This window comes from Vicia villosa, unplaced genomic scaffold (assembly GCF_029867415.1).
Source record: "Vicia villosa cultivar HV-30 ecotype Madison, WI unplaced genomic scaffold, Vvil1.0 ctg.002580F_1_1, whole genome shotgun sequence".
In the NCBI taxonomy this organism is placed as follows: Eukaryota; Viridiplantae; Streptophyta; class Magnoliopsida; order Fabales; family Fabaceae; genus Vicia; species Vicia villosa.
The window spans coordinates 41,635-64,649 of record NW_026705975.1 but is presented as its reverse complement, the minus strand read 5'-3'; the positions used below and the strand labels follow the sequence as shown (position 1 = coordinate 64,649).

Below are 23,015 nucleotides of genomic sequence, written 5' to 3'. Positions count from 1 at the left end.
GGTTCAACCTCCGCCGAAGACTCCACCGTAGAACCGAGCGGTTCAATGCGCATCTTTCCTCCACAAACCACCATCAAAGCCCTCAGGTGGTGTTGTTTATTGTTTAGTTTTTATTTTATTTTTGCTAGCTTTTTATTGGTTCAATTGATGGCCATGATTATTGTTTTGAAAGTGTTGTTTTTCTTTTGATTTGATTTTGTTTGTGTGAATGGAGAAGAGAGAATACATATGGGGAAGAAGATGAAAACACATGGAAAATAATCTACCAAAGACGTAGAAGAGGAAAACAAAAGAGAAGTGGAACTCAGTCAGAACCACCGAATCAACCGGATCCGCATCACTCCTCCAACGACACCGTAAAACGCAACAATCCAACAACCGTCATGCCGGTAATGTCGATGTCCCTCAACCTTTTTTCTTCCAATTTTCATCACTTTTTCACTATTTCTCTTATTTTATTAATTAACCTTTTAACTTTTAATTATTTATTAACCCTTTATTTCCATTAATTAATTAGGATTAGGATTTTTTTAACCAAATAAACTTTTTTTCTTTCTTCAACTAATTTATTTTAATTTAATTAGGATATTTTAATTAGTTTAATCATTATAAAATCATAAAAAATACAAAAACAATTAGTTTAGATTTAATTGATTTAATTTTGATTAGAATTTAATTAGATTTAGATTTAGTAATTAAAATCAGATTTGAAGATTAGGATTTGATTAGAATTTTTTAGGATTAACAATTAAAATCAATTTGACATTTAGGATATAATTAGATTTGATTTGATTTGATTGTACATAATTAGTTTATTAGATTAATTAATTAGAATTAGGTTTAGTTTTCATAATTAAATTAGATTTATATTTTAATTAACATTAAATCTTTTCTAACTCTAATTCTTCCTACTCTTCTCTCTTTCCATATTTTCTCGACTTTTCAATTCACCCGCATATTCTATTTCTCGCATATTTTTATTATTATGTAACTGTTTCGAGGTTGTAATAGTAATTAGGATTTTTATTTCCGTATTTTATTTCTTCATAGTTTTTCATATTATGTAACTGCTAAGGATTGTAATAGTAATTAGGCTTTTATTTTCTGCATTTTTTTATTAAATTATTAAGTAACTTCCCCAAAGCCGTGTAATAGTTTTAGGATTTACTTTTCCGCACTTCCCCCATTTTTGGTTATATAATCCCCATCCGAAGCCTAGTAATAGCGTAGGACTTTATTTTCTGCATTTTACTCTTTCCGCATAATATAACTGCTATTAACTGCGTGTTAGTAAATAGGGACTGCAAGATAATTAATTGAACGTAGCTCACTAATTCAAGATAAATATCTGAATATAATCACGTGATTGCTGCACACACCCACCTCTAGGGTAACTCCTCTTATTGTTGCCTTTCGAATAATAGTCAGGTCCCTTCGAGCGTAGGGATACCTTAGCCTGCTGCCTTCAATTCAAATCATCATAGTCCCTCAGAATAAAAGATCATAGTCCCTTCAAGTTGCCTACGATTAAAAATGATCTTGTCCCTCGATGTTGCCTCGATAAATGATGATCGTCCCTTCGAATGCTAAGGTATCCTTACTGGTTGCCTACAAATGACTATTACATCCTTTCCTAAGACTTCCTACCTCCATATGGTATGGATAGACTTATGGCAAACGATGATTCTCGATGACCCGTACATCCAATGAAAGGACTACCTACCCTCCTTATGGTATGGATAGCCCTTTCGAATGAAAGACTTAAAGAACAAGAAAGATCGCAATCTTAGGGTAGGTAGCTCTTAACTGCTTGCTCACAACAAACTTTCAAATACTTTTCCCACTTCTTTTTAAATTACTTTCAAAAAGGCTACACTTATTTACAAGTTAAAGTCCTTATTCAAAAACTTTTCTAAATCACACACTACACCTCCTTTTCAAACAATTCAAACAAACAAGTGAGCTAAGCAATTAAGAGCTCATGGATAACCATGGATACAAAGGGTGCTTACACCTTCCCTTTGTATAATCTACCCCCCGAACTCAAAATCTTTTCAAAGGTCTTTCCTGTTCTTTTTGCCTTTCCAATTGGATAAAATAAAAGTCGGTGGCGAATCTTGCTATCCGCAACATTTCATAAAAGTCAGTTCTCCCACCGTGTTACAGCAACATATCTGATAAACAGATGTCCTTCAACAGCGTTAGATATGAAGACGCCTGAAGAAGTTTGGTCGGGACATCCACCAGATCTCGACAAACTGAGATTATTTGGTTGCGTAGCCTATGCTTACATTAGGCAAGACAAGGTCGAACCTAGAGCTCTGAAATGCATGTTCATGGGATACCCTGAAGGAGTCAAAGCTTATAGGCTATGGTGCCTAGAGCCAGGTCACAGGAAGTGTATCACCAGTTGAGATGTAGTTTTCAATGAAGCTAAAATGGCTTTTAAGAAAACTAATGATGTTGGTCGAAGTACATAAACATCTGACGAAGAGCTGGAATAGGTAGAGATTCCTGTTGAGGTGGAGCATGTTGATGCTGAATTGCATATCCCTGATGAAGTCGAAGAAGAAGCAGAAGATGCTGAGGAAATTGAGGAAACTGTCGATGACTACCTATTGTCAAGAGATAGGTCGAGAAGAGCCATCAAGCCACCTCAGAGACTTAGGTATGCAGACCTTATAGCTTATGCCTTAACATTTGCAAGTGAGGTTCTAGACGAAGAACCTAGAGACTACAAGGAAGTTATGAGGAGTCAAAATAAGACTGAATGGCTGAAGGCCATGGATGATGAGATGAAATCTCTTCATGATAATCATACCTGGGAACTGATCAAGAAACCTGCTGGGGCAAGGTTAGTCAGCTATAAATGGATTTTCAAAGTTAAGGAAGGAATTGAAGGAGTGACGTCAAAAAGATACAAGGAAAGGTTAGTTGCAAGGGGTTTCGCTCAGAAAGAATGTGTCAACTTTAATGATGTGTTTTCTCCTGTTTTAAAGCATAGGTCCATTCAAATGTTTCTTGCCATGGTGGCACAGTTCGATCCTGAACTGGAACAGATGGATGTGAAGACTGCGTTCTTGTATGGTGATCTAGATGAAACGATCCTGATGAGGCAACCTGAAGGGTATGTCGAAGAGGGAAAGGAAGATTATGTGTGAAAGCTAAAGAGATCTTGGTATGGGCTGAAAAAATCTCCTCGACAGTGGAATAGGAGATTTGACAATTTCATGGCACGCATAAGTTTCATTAGAAGTCAGTTCGACCACTGCGTTTACTTCAGATTTCGACCTGGTAATTCATTTGTTATTTTGTTGCTTTATGTGGATGATATTCTCATAGCAAGCAACAATGTCGAAGATGTGATGAGGGTGAAGGATGAACTCAATAAGGAGTTCAATATGAAGGATCTGGGAGCTGCATCCAGGATTCTTGGAATTGACATTCGAAGAGATAGAAAGAAGTTGAAGTTATGCTTATCTCAAGAGGCATATCTACGAAAGATTCTCGAAAAGTTTGGTATGTCGAATTCGAAGCCAGTTGTGACTCCGACAAACCACCCTTAATTCAAGCTGAGTATTGATCAGTGTCCCAGTACTGATGTCGAAAGAGCCTATATGAATAGCATCCCATATGCTAATATAGTTGGTTCTTTGATGTATGCTATGGTTTGTACTAGACTCGGCATAGCATATGCAGTAAGTGTTGTAAGCAGGTACATGGCGACTCCTGAAAAGGCTCACTAGCAAGCATTGAAGTGGATTTTAAGGTACATAAATGGGTCTCTGAATAGGGTTCTAATTTATGGTGGAGCCTTGGGTGAAGATAGTAAAGCAGCAATCGAAAGATATGTCGACTCTGATTATGCAGGTTGTACGGATTCCAGAAAATCTATTTCTGGATATGTTTTCACTATGTTTGGCACTTCAATTAGTTGGAAAGCAACACTTCAAAAAGTTGTTTCTCTATCAACCACAGAAGCGGAGTATATTGCCCTAACTGAGGCAGTGAAAGAAGCATTGTGGCTTGAAGGTTTTGCAAAGGAGATGAAACTTCAAGGTCGAGGTATCACTGTTAAATGTGATAGTCAAAGTGCAATACACTTGTCAAAGAACTCAGCATATCATGAGCGAACTAAGCACATCGATGTGAGGTTGCATTTCGTCAGAGGAGTAATCGAGCGTGGAGAAGTCCAAGTGATGAAGGTTTCGACAGATCACAATGCTGCTGATATGATCACCAGATCATTGCCGAGTTGCAAGTTTTTCCACTATATGCAGTTGATAAAGCTGCATGAAGAAAGCTAGTTGTTCCCTTGATGTTGTAGAGTTAGATCCAAGGTGGAGATTTGTGAGATATTGGATCGAACTCTAGTATGGTCCAAGTGTAGCTTCTTGGTTCGACAAGATTAAGCATGAAGTCGAAGGTTGTTCACATGCTTGTGTCGAAGATGCTGGGGTTGTTAGCATGTTAAATTAGGTTTTAGTGTTTAAACCCTAATTTGTTAAGTTAGCTTGTTTATTAAGTTGACTTGTGTAATGGGCCTTGTGGAAAAAGCCCATTAGTTAGTATGTTATGTTTTATTATAAATAGCATACTAGTCTCTCATCATTGTACACAGTAAATCCTAATTTAGGATGAGAGAGGTTATTTTTTATTCTTGTAATCTTGTTTTCTAAGAGAAAGTAAAAGAATAGCAGTTATAACCAATTATTATGTTCTTCTTCCTTGTTCTTTACTCTTCCCTTGCATTATACTTTGTTCTTGGCATTGAATTCACAACATCTTAAAATAAACCCTATAAGCCTCTAACAATCCTTAACCATAAGAAATTTTCAAATATTTTGCTTATAAAAATCACATTTTGAACTCACTGTGGGGCCCGATATAACTAACCTTAGCCACCATCTGTCTTGGTGAACAAGAAGGCAACAACTCTGACCAATGATGAATATGACAGCAAGGAAAACGCCTTAGTAGTAATATGCGTTGCCATAGATGACTTGTGTCTCCAGAACCAAACTTTGAAGAATAATGTCCTCCATATCCAACAACGCCATCAGGAGGTTGACTCTAGAGAGGAGATTTAAATATTGGACCCTGGCCTCCCTCAGATGAGATATGGAAAGCAACACTGCTATAGAATTTCAAAGAGTCCTCATTGCCCAAGTTTGATGGATACAGCGACTTGTACAAGAATGCCACCTCCATCAACATTCAGATGAAAATCATTGAAGCTTCTGATTCCTTAGAATGGAATCTCCTCTCTTCCACCTTCAATGATGTCGCCCTAAGGCTCTCCATCACTTGGTGAAGAAACTTATTCACCAGTTTGAAGCAAGAAGGCACTGAAATATGGCTGCCACTAGCCTTTTCAACATTCATCAAGGCTGGAAAAAAATTGGTTTATACCACATCTCTTGGATTTTGATGATAACAAAGTATTTAAATAATAATTAGGTATTCTAATGTTTGTTCAAGTGTGCAGGAACATAGATTAAAATTCAAATTTGAAATTAGTTCTGAAACTGTATAACATTCAAAGAGAAACTATAAGTTGCAAACTCTAAAGAATAAGCCTCTGAAGAAGGTTTTTTTTGGGATTTGATATAAAGCGTGCATAGTGTTGTTGTAAAATATTATTTGATTTGCATTGCATTACGTGTGTTATGTACGTTTTCATTTCGATTGCGATGATCATTCTTTGCGTTAGCAATTCGCTTCTGATTTTAGGTTAGCGTGCAACCGTTTGACTTGTGGTCATTATGCTAATTCAGATCTGTATACGCTTATTTTCATTTTATTTGTCGTCACGTAATGTTATGCTCTCGTTATGATGCGACACGCTACTCAATGCTTTGTTCATATTTCGAGTTCGATTGTGATGATCGCCTTTTATGTGATAGCAACTTGATGTTTTCTTATACATACATATGACATTTTATTGTTCATAATCACGACCTCATGTTACCTTTCCATTACGTTAACTCTCGGCGTGTTTGCTTTATTATCGTTGCGTTAAGCTATGCACCAATGCATTACAATTCGTGGTGTCACGATTCGCATGATAATTTACTTTATGTGTAGTTCATTAATTGCGATGATTGCTCTTCGTGCTAGAAACTCGTTGTTTCTTTTGTTATTTTTGTAGGATTTTAAGTCCAATGCCTTTTGGATTCATTCTCTTTATCCCCATGTTGAAAATGTATCCACATCCCATGATTGTACTTTATTTTGTTTTTGATGTCCATTTTAGTTAGTTAGTTAACTAATAAATAAGGTGACAACTAAAATCAACCTTTCAAAAATAAAATGCTTGATCAACACAAGTCATTTTCAAAAGTAAAGAAAAACTTTCACAAATAAAATCAATCACCGATTCAAAAACCTTTTTCAATCATTTTTAATTCAATGTGAATAAAACACTTGGTGTTGCTGCGGTAAAGTGTTGAAAGTATTTTTGGGTAAATATTTTCTGTAATATATCGTATCCACAGGGATTGGTTTAATATCACTGTCGTTCTATAGTTGATTATTTTGAGTGAGAAAAGTTAATTGGATTTGTTTTATGATTCTAATACTATCAAATGTAAACAATAATTTAAATGCAAATAATGAACGTTTGTTAACGATTAAGGAAATATGTTGAGCTTTAGGGTTCATCAACCTATTCCTATATAATTTATCAGTTAATTCACAATTGAACAATCTTTTGAATTACTATCTTCACTTATCCTCAAATATGATTCCATGTATGCAAATCAAATTAGATAGACTTTTACCGGTATGAGATTCGATCTCTCCAAATATCAATATCGATAATAGTAATAAGGAACGATAATTATGAAAACTCAATCACAATTCCATCTCTGCAAATTGGGATTGAATCAATATAGCAACCTAGGGCAAAAGTTAAATCCTTTCTTTCGATCAAAGATTCAACAATGGTGTAAAGTAAAAACAAGGTTTCTTATTGATAATAAATTCAAACAATTGTTCATAGGAAAGAATCAATGATATTGTATATTCATAGGTTAATTACTACCTTAAACTCAACAAGAGGAATTTATCTCTCCATAGACATGAAGAACACACAAGAATTAATAGAGGGATTCATCTTCATCAACGGAATGTCTTTGATTGGTAAAGATTTGGCCTTCAATTGTTGTTCTTGGCTGCAAACTCAGAATGCTCTCCTAATTTCGCTCACAAAAGATCTCCCCTTTACTTGGAAGCTAGGGCTTTTATTTATAAGTTTTGGGCCTTGTAACGCAGCCACCGCGCCTCGGTACGCAATGGCGCGGCGCGAACCCAAACAGAGAGTTTGGCGCGTCTCGCCCCTTTATTGGCGCGGCTCGCCCTTTAATTCTTCTTCCTTCTTTGTGATTCTTCCTCTCTAGAGCTTTGCGCCAGCGTGTTTCCTAGTATTTGCCTCTTAGCTTCAATATCTGCACAATTAACACCCAAAGTGATGCAATTTGTTCTAAAATTAGCTTCGAACCTTGAAAGTTCAATTCTAACTATAAAATCCGTAAAATGCACAAGATCTATTCACTTTTAGCTCAAAAGGTAGTTAATCTAACACATTAAATTACCATTAATTCACTCCTAACATAAAGCGACAAGCAAAAGATTTGAAAGTATTACTTCGGGAATTATCGTGTCCACAGAGAATGGTCTGGGTAGAATGACATTCAACGGTTTCTCTGTTTCTGCGATCAGGTTTGAATGAACAAAAATTATAAAGATATAAACAGGAAAATAAATACATTCTTCAGAGAGAATAACTTATCAGGCATGATTATAAACTTACTCGTCACAAACTTAAACCTATCGATCAGTTCCACTCAACATACAATACTCATCATTACCATCATGTGTCTCTCACATAAGTGTTCATATCTGAAGCACCAACGGGACAAATCACAACCAAGGTTATCTCTAATGCAAAGTTGCGAGAACATTCGTATTCTCGCGTCGGCGATCTCTCGCGCCAAACTCAAACACGGAAACATTAAGCTTCGACACACAAGTGATTATTAGCTTTAAATACTTCTCTAAAGTCTAGAAGCTAACAGAAATATATCCCTAATCAGAATCTGTGAGGTATATCTCTACAACAACACAAATCCCAAACATATAATGCAAAAAGATTAGGAAAGATAACAATAATGATTTGTAAAGCAATTTTTATACAATTCCATGAGAGATAAATATACATAAGTTCAAATTAAATATACATACAAACCCAACAAAAGATAAATACACAAAGAGGAGAAGAGATAAACCAAACATCTCACAGGTTGTCAGCTCCGATTGATGAGCAATCCACCTCCGATCATCAAAGTGCATGACCTAGTGTTATTTTCTAAGCTAATATAACCTAAGAATAAAATTGATGGAGTTGGAACAAAAAACCCCAAAACTATAACCCTAGAAATGGCTCAAATGAGAAATATATACACAAAATTCTCGCAATCGGGCTAAGTCGGCTCACTGGGCTTAGCGGGCTTCCACTTATTCCCAAAATATTTGTGGTACAAAAGAGACCGCGCTTAGCAGGATGACCACGCAAAGCGGGCTCAAGAATTCATGCCTCTGTTATTGAAAGTGGTAGCACGCTACAGCTTGGGCTTATCGGGCTCTGCAGAATTTTCTTCCTTATTGCTCCAAAATTGCATATTCGAAGTCGTGCCTTCGACACTTTATTGATCGAGGCTCCAATATGCATCAATACCTATAAAATTAATGAGAAATGGTCAAACGATACAAAATGAATCGAAAACTCAAAGATTACATAATATGTACAAATATATCGAAAATGTACGCATTCAAGCCCAAGTTAAGGAAAAATCGACGATAAGTGTTGCAAAATTATATACAAAAATAACTACAATTCGGCACTTATCACTTGATCAACACCAAGTTTCTTTTCCCACGCAGATGAATGATTGGTCAACACCAAGTTCTTTTAAAAAACTTTTCATAGTAAACGCAATCGAATACCACGAGCCCTAAATGGTGAAGAAGGAATAATTAGACGTGTGTCCCTTTGTTTCAAATACTCAATCGATTACTCATCATTACCATCAGACTACTTCTCTCTCTCTCTCTCTCTCTCTCTCTCTCTCTCTCTCTCTCTCTCTCTCTCACACACACACACACACACACACTCACTCAAATAATCATTTACAGTAAAAGAAATTACTCCATAAAATAAACGTGTATCACCATTAAAACAGAGAAAAAAAACAAGTTAAAAAAAACAATATTTTATTCTACTTGTCCTGCCACGTTATCCTCCGTTAGAGGCATTTAACGTCAGGGACTAATTGTGTGAATGGAAAATTTTAGAGGTTGAAGAAAAATTTTAGAGGGACTAAAATTGAAAATGATTATATTTATGAGGATCAACAACATATTTAACCCTTGATTAAACATTCAAATAATACAATTCTTCAATATTAAAATCAATTTAAAGACTAATTTACTAGAGTAGATCTTAACAGATCTACACTTAGAAAATTAAAAATAAATCTTTATGAACAAGAAATATATCTAACATCATACAAACTACTGAAAACAATAAACCTGTTAAGCTAGATTTAAACAGAAAATGAGATTTTTATTGGTTTAATATGTCGTCCTCTCATGGCATCTAATATAGTTTATGATAGAAAATCTTTGAAAATTTGTTGTAATCTTCCACTATAAAATTTACAGTGTCTTTTTGTACATATGATTAGCAAAACAAAATGATGAGATGTTTAGAATTAACTATTAAGCTATACAAACTAATTCTTGATTCTTCTTCAAATTGCATACAACTCATAAGGCATCTAAAATCTCCAAGACACGATTTACCGCTCCAATATAATCTTTACTCGATTCTACCAGAATTACCTTTCAATTGTTATTAGTTAATTCATCATTGTTTTGCAATTCCTTAAAATTTTCACATACAGTTGCTTAATTTTCAAAAAGGTTTTTTCAAATTTTTGCTTCGACTCTTAACTCTATTTTAAAAAATATTTTTAAGAATGAAAAAATTTATTCAACCTCCTTATAAAGTTATCATATTTTGACCTAGTATGCAATAGAAGATTTAAATCATATTTAGATTAAAAAAATCCCTAGATTGATTGAGAGTATTGTTTTTTTCTGACCTCATTTAATCCATGTCTCTTTGGTTTAAAATGTAACCTTATTTTAATAATCCTAGTAGTTTCTGTCAGATGAAAAAACTTCCTCGTTTGGCAGACAAAAACTGCATAGTTTCTTATTAGTCCAAGATCCGCACCACCCGGAGCCAGAACTGAATTTTACTAATATACTACTAAGATTGGCATTTATCATCAATAAATTAAGTTGCATTCACATTATCATTTCCTGATAACGTCATCCCAATGACATCATGGATGCCAAGATCTATATGAATTACAAGACCTATTTGAAGTATGATATATTATAGTAATAAAAACTGAGTATTATTGAGAATGAGAATGGAGGAGGAACATGGAAAGGCAATGGAGGAGATTATGAGAGGCTGTGAGTTTGCTAACCAGCTCCAGCAATTACTGATCAATAATAATATAGAAATGAATTGACGGCAACAACTTCATTTGTTCAATATCTTGTCAACAACATCATCAATTCCTTTAGCAGTGTTCTTTTTCTCTTGGACAAACATGATTCTTCCTCCATTGCTCTCATAATCAGATCTATTGTGGACTTGGATGAAAGTTGCAACTTGCAAAACTACTACTTTTCCTACAAGAGGACCTTACAAAAGAAGGTACGTTATTTTTACCCTTTCTTTTTACACTAAATGTGTTTGCTTAGGATAGTGTTTGATAATTAGAACTATTATGCATGCAGAAACACTACACTGGAAAAGGTGACTGAAACTCTCATAGATGATGATGGTCATCAATGGAGAAAGTATGGGCAAAAAAAGATCAACAATACTCAATACTCAAGGCGAGTATTAATTATTATTAAATTTCATTTCAATATTGATTCCAAATAACTCTGATTACTAAACATTTTTATTCTATTTCTCCCTATATGCAGGAACTACTACAGGTGTACTCACAAGTATGATCAAGGATGTCTAACAACAAAACAGGTGGAGAGAATTCAACAAAAACCACCCTTGTATAAAACCACCTATTATGGCCACCACACTTGTGGAAACTTGCCCAACCCTCACATCATACATGACCCTAGTGTCGACACTAATTCCTCCGTATTGCTTAGCTTTAACAACACATTCCCAGTTCCAACAAAACAAGACTGTCCCTTTTTATCATCATCATCTCCTTCCTCACATGATTTAGTGAATAAAGAAATACTTTTAGACGACAATAATAGCATGCTCTTCACTGATACAGCTTTTGATAACTCTAACTTTACAAGTCATGTTCCTAATCTATCATCAATACTTGAAACTGATCACGAGAATATGATAAAGTATGGTTTCATGTATGATTTTGGGGATTTTGATGATGATTTCTTTCTCCCTTTTGATGGGTTTTGATGAAGATCTATAAATTGGCTCTCTTTTTATTTAATTTTCAGTCCATTCATGAGACTTTTGTAAGTTTATTTAATAGTAATTTCTCTTCTTTCTTTTTTTATAATAAAATGATAGAATGGTGAAGTTAATTTTAGACAATTTAAATATTTAAGTTAGAAGAAGAATTTATTTTAGTTGGACTTTTATTTTAGTTGTTTAGTTGAGTTTTTAGCTTGTCTTTTATTTTACTATCTACAACAATCAATATACATATATATATATATATATATATATATATATATATATATATATATATATATATATATATATATATATATATATATATATATATATATATATATATATATATATATATATATATATATATATATATATATATATATATATATATATATATATATATATAGAGGAGGGATCAAATTACACCCGAAGAGTTACACCACGAGTTACACTCGTTCAATAACTACATCTCGAAATAATATTTTTTAAATTCAACCGTTGGATTGAAACATAATATCATATAGATCATACCTATAAAGTTTGAGCTTAATCTATAATGATTTACTATATCATCAAGATATCCAAAGATTAACGTCAAAATGAGCTTTCCTATAACGTTAATTTTGATGTTATTCAATGACATAGTAAATCATTATAGATTAAGCTCAAACTTTATAGGAATGATCTATATGATATTATGTTTCAATCCAACGGTTGAATTTAAAAAATATTATTTCGAGATGTAGTTATTGAACGAGTGTAACTCGTGGTGTAACTCTTCGGGTGTAATTTGATCTCTCCTCATATATATATATATATATATATATATATATATATATATATATATATAGATTTGGGAATATCAATGAAAAAAATGTTATTTTAAATTTTTTATATAGTTTTAGAGTTATTCCTTTTTTTCTATTGTATTGGTAGGAAAAATCTTCCTATCAATTGGCCTACTCTCATTTTCAATTGAACCCATAACAATATTATTTTTTTTATAGAAAAGAAGATACTTATTTGTGGATTAGTCGCATTGAAATTTTTTTCAAGAAGAAAGAAATACATAACAAAATGAAGGGTGGTTTTGTGTTCATCGCAAATCAAGTTGCGATACATTCACCACAACCTTTTTATGGCATAGCCTGAATAGAGGTCAATCTTACCGATTTTAGATGAAAAAATAGAGCCAACTTGTGAATCAATATTTTCCTCTCAAAAAAGTTCTTCCCACAAAGATTATGTTGCCGATGAACTCCTTAAAGTTGTAGGTGAGCAAAGGGTCTAATTTTGTTTCCTAGTCAGAAGCAACAATAAATCTACTTGTTTTCTTGTGCGGCATCTAGGGGTGATCAAAACCAAACCAACCCAATAGAAAACCGCAAATCAAACCAAACCAAACCGAAACCGCAAAAAACCGCATTTGGTTTGGATTAGTTTGGATCATCATTTAACAAAACCGCATGGTTCGGTTTGGTTTGCGGTTTGTATTTTATAAACCGAACCAAACCGAATCAAACCGCATTATGTTACAACCTAACTTTTACTTAACTCACATACAACCCAAACTTAAATCTATAATACCTTAACCTTATGATTACGAACAATTTTCTCATCCTTACACATGATTTTAGTCCCGATCTTCTCAAATCTCTAATAGCATTATCGCGTCTTCTTTGCCACATACATCTTCCCTCTTTTTCTATATTCTCTACTCTCTTATATTCTTTCTTTTTCACCTTCTCATTTTTAGACAAATGTTCCCTATTTCAGTTTTGTTTTTATCGCACATCTTCTTCTCTAATCTCTCAACTCTTTTGTTTTTTCTTTTTCACCTTCACTAATATCTCGTATCTTCTATTTTTTTGTTTCATTCTAATAATTTTTATATTGTTTTATACTATTATTTTATGTTTATTATTTCACTTTTGTCTAATTTAATTTTTACATATTAAATAGAAAGTTATTGTCAAAATATGACGGGTTTTGTTGTTATTTAATAGTGTATGAATGTCTAAATATAAAGTTATGTTATCATCTATATGTGTATGAATGGTTCAGTAAAATATTTCTAAAAAACCGAACCAACCGCACCGAACCAAACCGCATTAGGTTGGTTTGGTTTGGTTCGGATTTTTTTTAAAAGTCAACCGAACCAAACCAAACCGCACGATTTTTTCTCTTGCGGTTCGGATGATTTTTTTCGTCAAAACCGCCCAAACCGCACCGCGATCACCCCTAGCGGCATCTACACCATTTACAAAAAATTACATACTCAATATGTTTTATAGCTCTCATAACCGAGTCTCATTCTATGAATACTGATTTTAACAATTAAATCAATTTTGTAATTCCATCAAAACCACCAAATTTGAAAGTGACAACTAATCGGTCACTGGAAATCACATGTCGTCTTGTAGTTCTTGCATAAAATTTGTGTTCGGCAAACTTCAATCACATAATCACATCTCCAACTAAGCCATTATTTCATTTTTGATCCATTCTTCACAACAGTTGTTGGCTTGGGATGTTGGCAACCAAAAGACACAACTGTTTTCCACCATTAAAATGCCATCAAATTTCTTCGTATAAATCACAAGCATTAAGAGTAACCATTTAAATTTATTTATTCATAGTTATTAGATCTTTTTATTTTAATTATTGTTTAGGTGGGCTTTTTACCTTTTAGGTCTTTTGTTTTACTACCAACAACATATGTACTCTCATTGAGAAATTAGGGACAATCAATGAATAAAAAAATGTTATTCTAATATTCTTAGATAGTTTTAGACTTGTTCCTCTTCTGTATTAAGAAACCATAGTTCTATTGTTTTGCTAGAAAAAACTTTTTATTTATTTGTGCTTTCATTTTTAATCTTATTTCTAATTAAACTTATAACAATATTATTTTTTGATGGAGAAGAATATGATTATTGGAGGATTAGTCACATTGAGTGATTTTTCAAGGAGCAAGAAATACATACAAAAAATGAAGTTATGGAAGTGATTGGAGCATTGAGAGGTCATTCTCTCAAACGGTGGATAGGGTGGTCTTGTATTCATCGCAAATCAAGTTAGGATACATTCGCCAGAGCCCTTATATGGCATTTCAAGGATGGATGGAGGCCAATCTTACCAATTTTAAATGAGAAAATACAGTCAACTTGTGAGCCAATTATGTCCTTCCAAGAAAATTTATCCCGCAAAGATTTTGTTTCCTGTGAACTCCTTAAAGTTGTAGGTGACCAAGGAGTTCTAATTCCATTTCCTAGTCAGAAGCAACAACAAATCTACTTGTCTTCTTATATGGCATCTACACCATTTATGAAAAAAATGGCTTAATATCTTTTTTGGTCTCGTACCTATGTCTTGGGGTCCATTTTGGTCCTCTTCCTTTTAAAAGTTTCAAGTTGGTCCCTTACATTATTAAAATGGTACCACGTTTGTCCTGACTGCTAGAAACGTTAGATTATTATTAAAAACCTTGCCGTTGTGTTAAATTATCGTCGTCTGAACTTCATCCAAAGTGATAGTACCTTCCTTACCATAAAGAAGTGTATCTTTAAAATGCTTAAAGGATCTGGGTAATGAACTCAACAATAGATAATCCATGTTCTCATCCTCAATCTTCACTTCAATATTCTCAAGATCTTCAATAATCTTGTGAAATTTTGTAAGCTGCTCCACTATGGATTTATTCTCAACCATTCGGAATTAGTAGAGTTGTTGTTTCAGACACGACATGTGAGTCAAATACTTTTATATATACAATGATTCAAGTTTTGCCCACATAGCAACCGCAGTTTGCTCCCTGGCGACTTCTCTTAGAACTTTATCTCCGAGGCACAAGATAATGGCACTCCTGGCCTTATCCACCATCTAGGTCTTATGTGCTTGTGTAAACGTTGCAGGCATCCATGTTTCACCTTTCAAAGCATCAATACAATTCTCTTGAATTAAAATTGCTTGCATTTTTATTTTCCACAACCCAAAATCATTGTCTCTAGAAAATTTTGTGATCTCCCATTTAACCATGGTACTCACTTGTCAACAATTCCCCTTTGCCCCATAGTGGGCGCCACTTGTTGTGAATAACAACAAGGTTCAATTTCAATCAATACTTTGATACGTGAGGTAAAGAACAATAGCAACCAAAATAAATGGTCTTTAGCAATAATAATCAATAAGCAAAAATTGTAACAAAATAAAGCGAGAAAAGACAAAAGGTTTATTTACCTAGTTCGATCAAAAGATCTACTATATGGGAAAGAGCATATCTCCAATTCATTATACTCAGAATGTTGTTACAAGAGATTACAAATGAGTTACAAGAAAATAGCCTTCGCCTTTAGAGCTCCCAAGAACAACCCCGAAGGCACCCAAGAACAAAACCCTATTTTCTACCAAAGTGTTTCTCAACCTCTCCAACTCTCAATATATGAATTATTCAAACCCAATATTTAGAAGTATTTCTGAATCCCCTTAGATAACTTCAAAGGTTTCCCAAAACGTTTGTCTTTCTAATTTTTCCCTTGAGAAGATCATAAACCCTATAAAATCTAAGATTGTCATACTATAAAACACTGAAGAGATATAGATTTATAATTACTAAAACCCGACATACAAAGCCCAAAACACAACCCATTAATTATTAGAATACAATATTATAAATAAGTTATAATATATTTTATATTAATTTAGAATATTTCTAAATTAGTATATATATATATATATCCAATATTCTAACATTAAATAACGGATCGGCAAATCGAACCTGTCAAACTCGAAATCTGCTAACTGCCCAAATTGAACATTCTTTATGTTTTTTGGCTTCCTGATTTTTGGCAATTTCGAAATATATTTTCTTTATCTTCATCAATAAAGGTTTTAAGGCACACTTCAACACATTGAGAGAGAGAGAGAGAGAGAGAGAGAGAGAGAGAGAGATTTTATAAAACAAGGGTGTTCAAATGAATCCTTTCAAAAAAAAAAGAACATTATGGGATTTTATTTTTTGGATAATCCTCAAGGTGGATTGAGATTACTACTTATCTACATTATAAGAAAATTTTATGTTATGCCAAATATCATTTTGCCCCTCTACTCCCTTATTCTGCCACGTGGATGGCCTAACTGATCAGCATTCAAACTTGTTTTCATTCTTCCCTTCTTCCATTCCCTTCTTTCTCTTTCCGCCTTGCCTCCCTTTCTAAAGACTTCGAATTCCTCAAAATTGATATTTTTACACTTCCTATCGCATCAATGGTCTAATACAACCCAGTTATCTTACTATGCTTATATCTCATATATTTTGTTGTTTCAATACAAATTATTTATTTGCTTTCTCACTATTTTCTTTTTTATATTCTTAAATTTCTCTTTAATTTTATCATACTCTTTTCACTCATAATTTTTTTATCTTCTATTTTTTTATTACATTTTTTTAGCTTCTATTATTCACATATTTATAACAAAATTGTACTTTGTATTAAAAAGTCTTATTGATCTAAATGTTTTTACGGGTACCCGACATTTTTCTATACATTCAATTATTATTTTTTCACGGATACCGGACATTTTTCTATACGTTCAATTATTATTTTTTCACGGGTACCAAACATTTTTCTATACATTCAATTATTATTTTTTCACAGGTACCAGACATCTTTCTATATATTCAATTATTATTTTTTTCACGGGTATCAGACGTTTCTCTATACATTACCAGACATTTTTCTATTAAAAAATATACATATGAAACAAATGTGCGTCTCGTACCAGAACCCGTGCAAACGCATGGGTTTGTTACTAGTTTTTAAGTTAAAAAGAGTAAGGATTGAGGAAACTAAGTGCCTTGGAAGCCTACTCCTTTCAGTTAACATGTTTTAAGTGTGAAGAAATAAATAACCATGTGTTCGAACTTGTATCCAACACAAAATGCTTTGCAATTGTTTTAGACTGAGTTAAAGCATGAAAATTTTACTTTGTACTCCTACAATTATATTCATATCTCTACGCAAAAAACATTTGGACGAAAATACCCTCATATAAATAGTATATATTTTAAAAATCAGAGATGATATTTGTACACTACCCATTACACTTACACCGTATTTCTATACGGTTTTGTTTTTTTTTAATATTTAATTATTACTTTTACTTTTTTTCTGACACACACCAACCATGCACTTGTTGTCTTTTATACGGTGTAGAGGTAAAATGGTTGGTTTTAAGTGTAAAGATAGCAAGCCTCTTTAAAAAAAATCATTTTTTCCTCACATTTCAAAAAAAAAATTGAAATATCCAAAAATATATAAACCAGAACACTTTTTCAAAGTCTTTCGGTTTAAAAAATAACACACTGGAACACTTAAAAAAAGAGTTCCGATAATTTTAAGTTGTTTGAAGTTGCATACCGGAACACTTATTTAAAGTGTTCCGGTGGTTTATTTTTTTTTTAAAGCTCTAGACTTTACGCAACGGTTTAGAAGCGTTGCCTAAAGTGAATGGCAAATAAAATAAAAGCGTTGCTTAAAATATAATTTGCAAAAAGGAGAAAGATTAAGAAATCAACTAAGGCGCCATAACTAGGCAACGATTTATAACCGTTGCCTAAGGATTATAGTTTTTTTTTTTAAATAAACCACCAAAACATTTTAAATAAGTGTTCTGGTATGCAATTTTAAAACCCACTTTAATCTACTTTAAAACTACCGAAACATTTTAACTAAGTGTTCTGGTATGCAACATGAAAATTTTGATTACCGGAACTCTTTTTCCAAGTATTCCAATTTATATATTTTTGGGTGTTCAAGAAATTTTTCTTAAATGTGAGAAAAAAGTGAAATTTTTTAAATTATAAACTATTTATACAATATTTCAGTCCAAAATTTTTTGATGGAAGGGTATAGGTATAGTTATTGGGGTAGAAAGTAAAATTTTCTCAAAGCACATATTTGAACGAAACTGAGACACCCAAGTCTTATTAAATGAAGCAGACCAAGCATTGCACACACCCTAGACACATACTCTATCAAGTCTAATCAATCGAAATCGTCAGATGTTAACGCTCACATGATCCTCTCATATTTGTCTTTTGAGATAATTGTTCTCAAGTACTCCCTCTGTCCCAAAATAAGTGTCACATTTACTTTTTAGATTCATTGAATATTTAATGTATCTGGTCTCTATACAGACTAGATACATTACATATTCAATGAACCTAAAAAGTAAATGTGACACTTATTTTGGGACGGAGGGAGTAGGTTCTAAAACCTCTAAACCTTAAACTTATTTTACAACATTTGAAGATTTTCTTTTAAATGACACATAATATGAGACTAATAAAGTAATTCTTATTGATAAAAAACTACTGAGTACATTTAAACATTGATTACACAGTGATTACAATAGTGATTTCAAGGGCATTTTTTTTGCATTCGACAGAGTTTTTTTACATTCCAAGCTACTTGTTTCATTCAGACAATGAAACAACAACATTAACAAAAACAAAAGTGATAAATAAAATGAAAAACAGTTGCAATAAACAAACATGGAAAAGTTGTTTTTCCTCTTATTTTCTGCTAAACAAGCTTCTCAGTTTCCCTCTTTCCAATCTCTCAAGCAACTTCTTAGCTCCTGGAATCTCCATCTCAATAAGCTTCTTCAAATACCCTATTGCTCCATAAGAAATCATCAACTTCTTACACTTCTTACATGAAGAAAGTGATCCAAGACAACAAACTGCATACTTTTTTGCAGTATTCTGTGGACTAGGATCAAGCAACTGTACCAAATTCGGCACGCTTTTATCATCCTTTTTAACTTCTCTCCGATTCTGCGACAGGATCATCAAACTCGCAATTGCTTGCGCCGCAAGTTCTCTAGCAGTGTTTGCTTTCGCCTCGAGCATGTTGATTAATAGAGGTATGCAACCAACTTCACCCAACATTTTCTTCATCTCCATCGAGCTACAAATCCGACATATAACCGAAGCCGCGTTTTGTTTCGCGCCTAATGATCCTGACTGCAAAACATGCACCAGACAAGAGAGAACCCCGAGAGAAACCAAAGTTTCTTCGGGAACCAATCCGACGAGATTCTTCAATGCACCTACAGCGGATTCTTGAGGAACTGGAGCATCGAGAAAAGCCAAAAGGCTTCGGATGCCGTTTTCTGATATAACAGACCTTCGCAGATTCTCGTTGCTTGCAGTGAGATTCTGCAAACATTCAGCAGCATACTCCTTCGTACCTAACAGCATTCCGTTGTTGAGGAGATTGATCATAACCCGAACAACACCTTCTTCGGCTAAAACCTGTCTCACTTCCGGAACAGCCGAAATACTCTTCAAAGTACAAGCTGCCGCCGCCTGTGAGACAGAATCGCCAACCTGACAAAGCTCGATTAACGGACGAACCCCTCCGTGTCCGACGATCGCGCGAGCTGTTTCTTCCGACATCGATAGCCTTTGAAGAGATACAATAGCCTTTTCTTTACCAACAGCACTACCTGATTCAACAAGCCTTATAAGAGGTGGCAAAACACCTTCAGAAACTAACCAGTTTTCGCAGCTACTGCCCGATTCCACAATCGAGCATATAATACTAACTGTTTTCTCCCTAATCCTCGGCGATGTTGCAGTAAGCAACTGAACCAAAGCAGCAACATTGCTCCTACAAAAAACAGCCAAAACATTCTTCTCATCATCTTTCATAAGCTCATGTAATCTATCCAAAGCCTTGTGTTTCGATTCCAAATGACCGATTTGAAGGCGCGCAAGTAATTCCTTTATATTTCCATGTGTTTCAATATCCGATTCCGCTATAATACCAGAAACATTGAACTGCAAAGTAGCTTCACCAAGTACACCACTTTTTGTCAACAAACTACAATCCTTCAAATTCAAATCAAGTTTACCAATCAACGCGTCGAGATCACTCTGCATCCTTAGCTTACCTTCATACTTTTCCTTCAAACACAACTCAGCTAACTCAATAGCTTCTCGTAACGTCTTCGACACAGCCTGCAACTGTTCCTTGCAAAGAGCATTCTTTGAGAAACAAGGGTGGCTAGATAAATCCGATAGCTTCGACGGAACTTGTTCCAACTTCGAAATGATCATTTTCCATCTACCTAGAAACCCTTTTACCTCTTTTGCTTTAGTAAGAGCAATAGGAACGAGTTCTTGTGAGTTCAACAACCATTCTTCTGTTGAACATGTATCAACTGTAACAGAAACTGTACTATCTTCCACCATGATTTGAAAATTTGTTGGAGTAGTGTTGTGGAAATGATTATATTATCAACAAAGCTGAAAATAGAAGAAAACTAAGCTCAAAGAAATGACCAAATCAAGATACCAATTGGTAGAAAAGCAAAATGATATAAATTTACTAGTATATAGAAAATGAAAAAAGTTTGTGGAGCCGTAGTTATCATAAGAAACTTGTTTATTTACTCAAATCATGACTTGACCATAAAACTTGAAGTACCTACTATGATTTTATATACCGCAATATTGATAATGCAGTAGTCTCTGCAACCGCATCGGACTGTAACTGTAGTGTGATTTAATCACACGTCCGACCGTATTATAAACTGCACCGGAAATCGTATTATAAACTGCACCGGACGATTTCGTCCAAAAATCACAATAACCGCAATCACAACATCAGACAATTTAAAACCATGGACCTACCTAAAGATGCCATCCTAAGAGTATTTATCTAACTTTAGCAAGTAATGATTCAATACCCTTTGGAAAATTCCAAAACATGTATTAAATTTTGATATGAAAGATAAAGTATGGATTATAAGAATGGCTGTTGATGGAAATGAATGAACAGGCGTGTAACTACTAACAATAACAATACATTAATTTCAAATAAGTAGCTGTCGGTGGACATTATTAAACAAATCAAAATCATTAACCCTTAAAAAAATTGTAATAATAGTTACTTTATAAGGATATTTTAGTAATTGAATCTACTCTAGAAGGGTTGGTGGAAAGAGTATCATAGTTAATGTAAAGTCCTAGATTCATGCTTCTACAAAAGAAGAAGCTGAAAAGTCTAGTTTTAAATGTGTTTTTACAAATTTCTCCTCATAATAAAGGAGAAGCTTTACTTTGAAGGGAAGACACATAAACATAAGTCTCTTTTTACAAGACTACAATGAACAAGCTGTATTCAAAAAACAAATTGAAAAACAAAAAAACTGAAGTACCAACCTTTAAGAATGAGTAACTAAGAAACAGTAGCTTTTGTAGCTTAATCTTCAAACTTGATGTCACAGTCTCACAGATACACAGAAAATGTATATATAGAGAAAGAGCACTTCACCAACCTTCAAGACTTTGCTTTGAAAACTCAGCTTATAAGATTCACTATTTCAAACGCAAATGCTTCCGCATTCATCAATCAAAGATAGAGGTTGATTTAACATCAAAACCGTAACTTTTAATATATGAGAATCTGAAACGTCTTCTATATCATAATAGAGAATCAGACACCAAAACTGAACAATATTCACTCACAAGTTCACAACAAAACCCATTATTCAAAAATGAAACTTTTTCATTCTCTCTATAAAATGGAAGTGAAAAGTCAGCTTTGGGCTAGATGGGTTATAGATTGATCAGAGTCAGTGAATGGACGGTTGAGATTGTTTTAAGACAGGAACGTTACCGTTGGGATTTGGTTAAAATTTGAAAATGCTAAGGATTATTTTAATGTTTTATCTTACGTTACCTAGGTAGGTGGTGGAAGAAAAGTGACACGTGTAATGTGGGGTCGGGGTTGAAAAATCACACGTGTGAAGAAGACAGATTTTATCATGAAGATGTGTTGATTGTTGAGGTTGTTTCGTTGTTGTGTTGTGTTGGATGTTCTGGTTTTGAATTTTATATGTTTGACATTGTTTTTGAGGTGAAATTACGAAGATGCCACTGTTGTGGAGTTGTGGAATCTGGATTTTGATTGGAGGGAGCGTATGGGATTGTCTTTTTCTTTAACAACAAGAGCACAAGTGGGGTTATATTGTACTTGTACTATACTAGTTTGAAAAGTTGATTTTGTGGAATAGAGTAATTTCCATTTGTAATCAAATTGATTAATTTGATGGATAGGTATTTCAATAAATTTTCATTAATTTGTTAGAATTTTTGGAATTAATATTGTTGGTATTTCAATTAATTAAAGATGAGGATTTTAGAGAATTGATGAATCATTCTTCCCTCCATCGATTACGTCCAAGGAAAGAAATTTCATAGCACCCTAGGGAGAAATTTTATTAAGGAAAGAAGTTGATGGCAGAACAATGTCGATGGGAATTATGGTAAAGAAAAATCATCAAAATTAAAGTCATTTATAAATGAATAAAGAGAAAATTTGATTGAAAAAAATCAATTATTATCAAAGATGTGTAGGATTTAGGAAAATAGATTGGTTGTATACACAAAGGAGAGGAAGGA

General features: G+C 33.6%; 2 protein-coding genes across 5 annotated transcripts; one reads left to right on the top strand and one right to left on the bottom strand.

The window, feature by feature from the left end:
* The first annotated feature begins 9,651 nt into the window (after nucleotides 1-9,651).
* Nucleotides 9,652-11,539, top strand: LOC131639288 (WRKY DNA-binding transcription factor 70-like). Its single transcript, XM_058909791.1, has 5 exons — nucleotides 9,652-9,666; nucleotides 10,512-10,548; nucleotides 10,720-10,795; nucleotides 10,879-10,980; nucleotides 11,074-11,539. The coding sequence occupies exons 1-5, from the start codon at nucleotides 9,652-9,654 to the stop codon at nucleotides 11,537-11,539; spliced, it is 696 nt and encodes a 231-aa protein (XP_058765774.1).
* A 7,338-nt stretch (nucleotides 11,540-18,877) lies between these two features.
* On the bottom strand, nucleotides 18,878-22,133 carry LOC131639287 (uncharacterized). Of its 4 annotated transcripts, none has more exons than XM_058909787.1 (2): nucleotides 21,774-22,133; nucleotides 18,878-20,855 (listed from the first exon to the last, which is right to left on the bottom strand). In XM_058909787.1, exon 2 carries the CDS (start codon nucleotides 20,799-20,801, stop codon nucleotides 19,116-19,118), a length of 1,686 nt encoding a protein of 561 aa, XP_058765770.1. In that variant the 5' UTR covers nucleotides 20,802-20,855; nucleotides 21,774-22,133; the 3' UTR covers nucleotides 18,878-19,115. The 4 variants fall into 4 exon arrangements, with proteins under 4 accessions (XP_058765770.1, XP_058765772.1, XP_058765769.1 ...); XM_058909789.1 differs by lacking the exon at nucleotides 21,774-22,133 and adding an exon at nucleotides 21,243-21,396; XM_058909786.1 differs by lacking the exon at nucleotides 21,774-22,133 and adding an exon at nucleotides 21,037-21,231.
* Between the last annotated feature and the right edge of the window lie 882 nt (nucleotides 22,134-23,015).

Coding starts and splice junctions, on each gene's coding strand:
- LOC131639288 (XM_058909791.1), top strand. Junction 10,549..10,719: donor GGAGGAGATTATGAGAGGCT/GTGAGTTTGCTA, acceptor TCTCATAATCAG/ATCTATTGTGGACTTGGATG. Junction 10,981..11,073: donor AACAATACTCAATACTCAAG/GCGAGTATTAAT, acceptor CCCTATATGCAG/GAACTACTACAGGTGTACTC.
- LOC131639287 (XM_058909787.1), bottom strand. CDS start 20,801: ATGGTGGAAGATAGTACAGTTTCTGTTACAGTTGATACATGTTCAACA.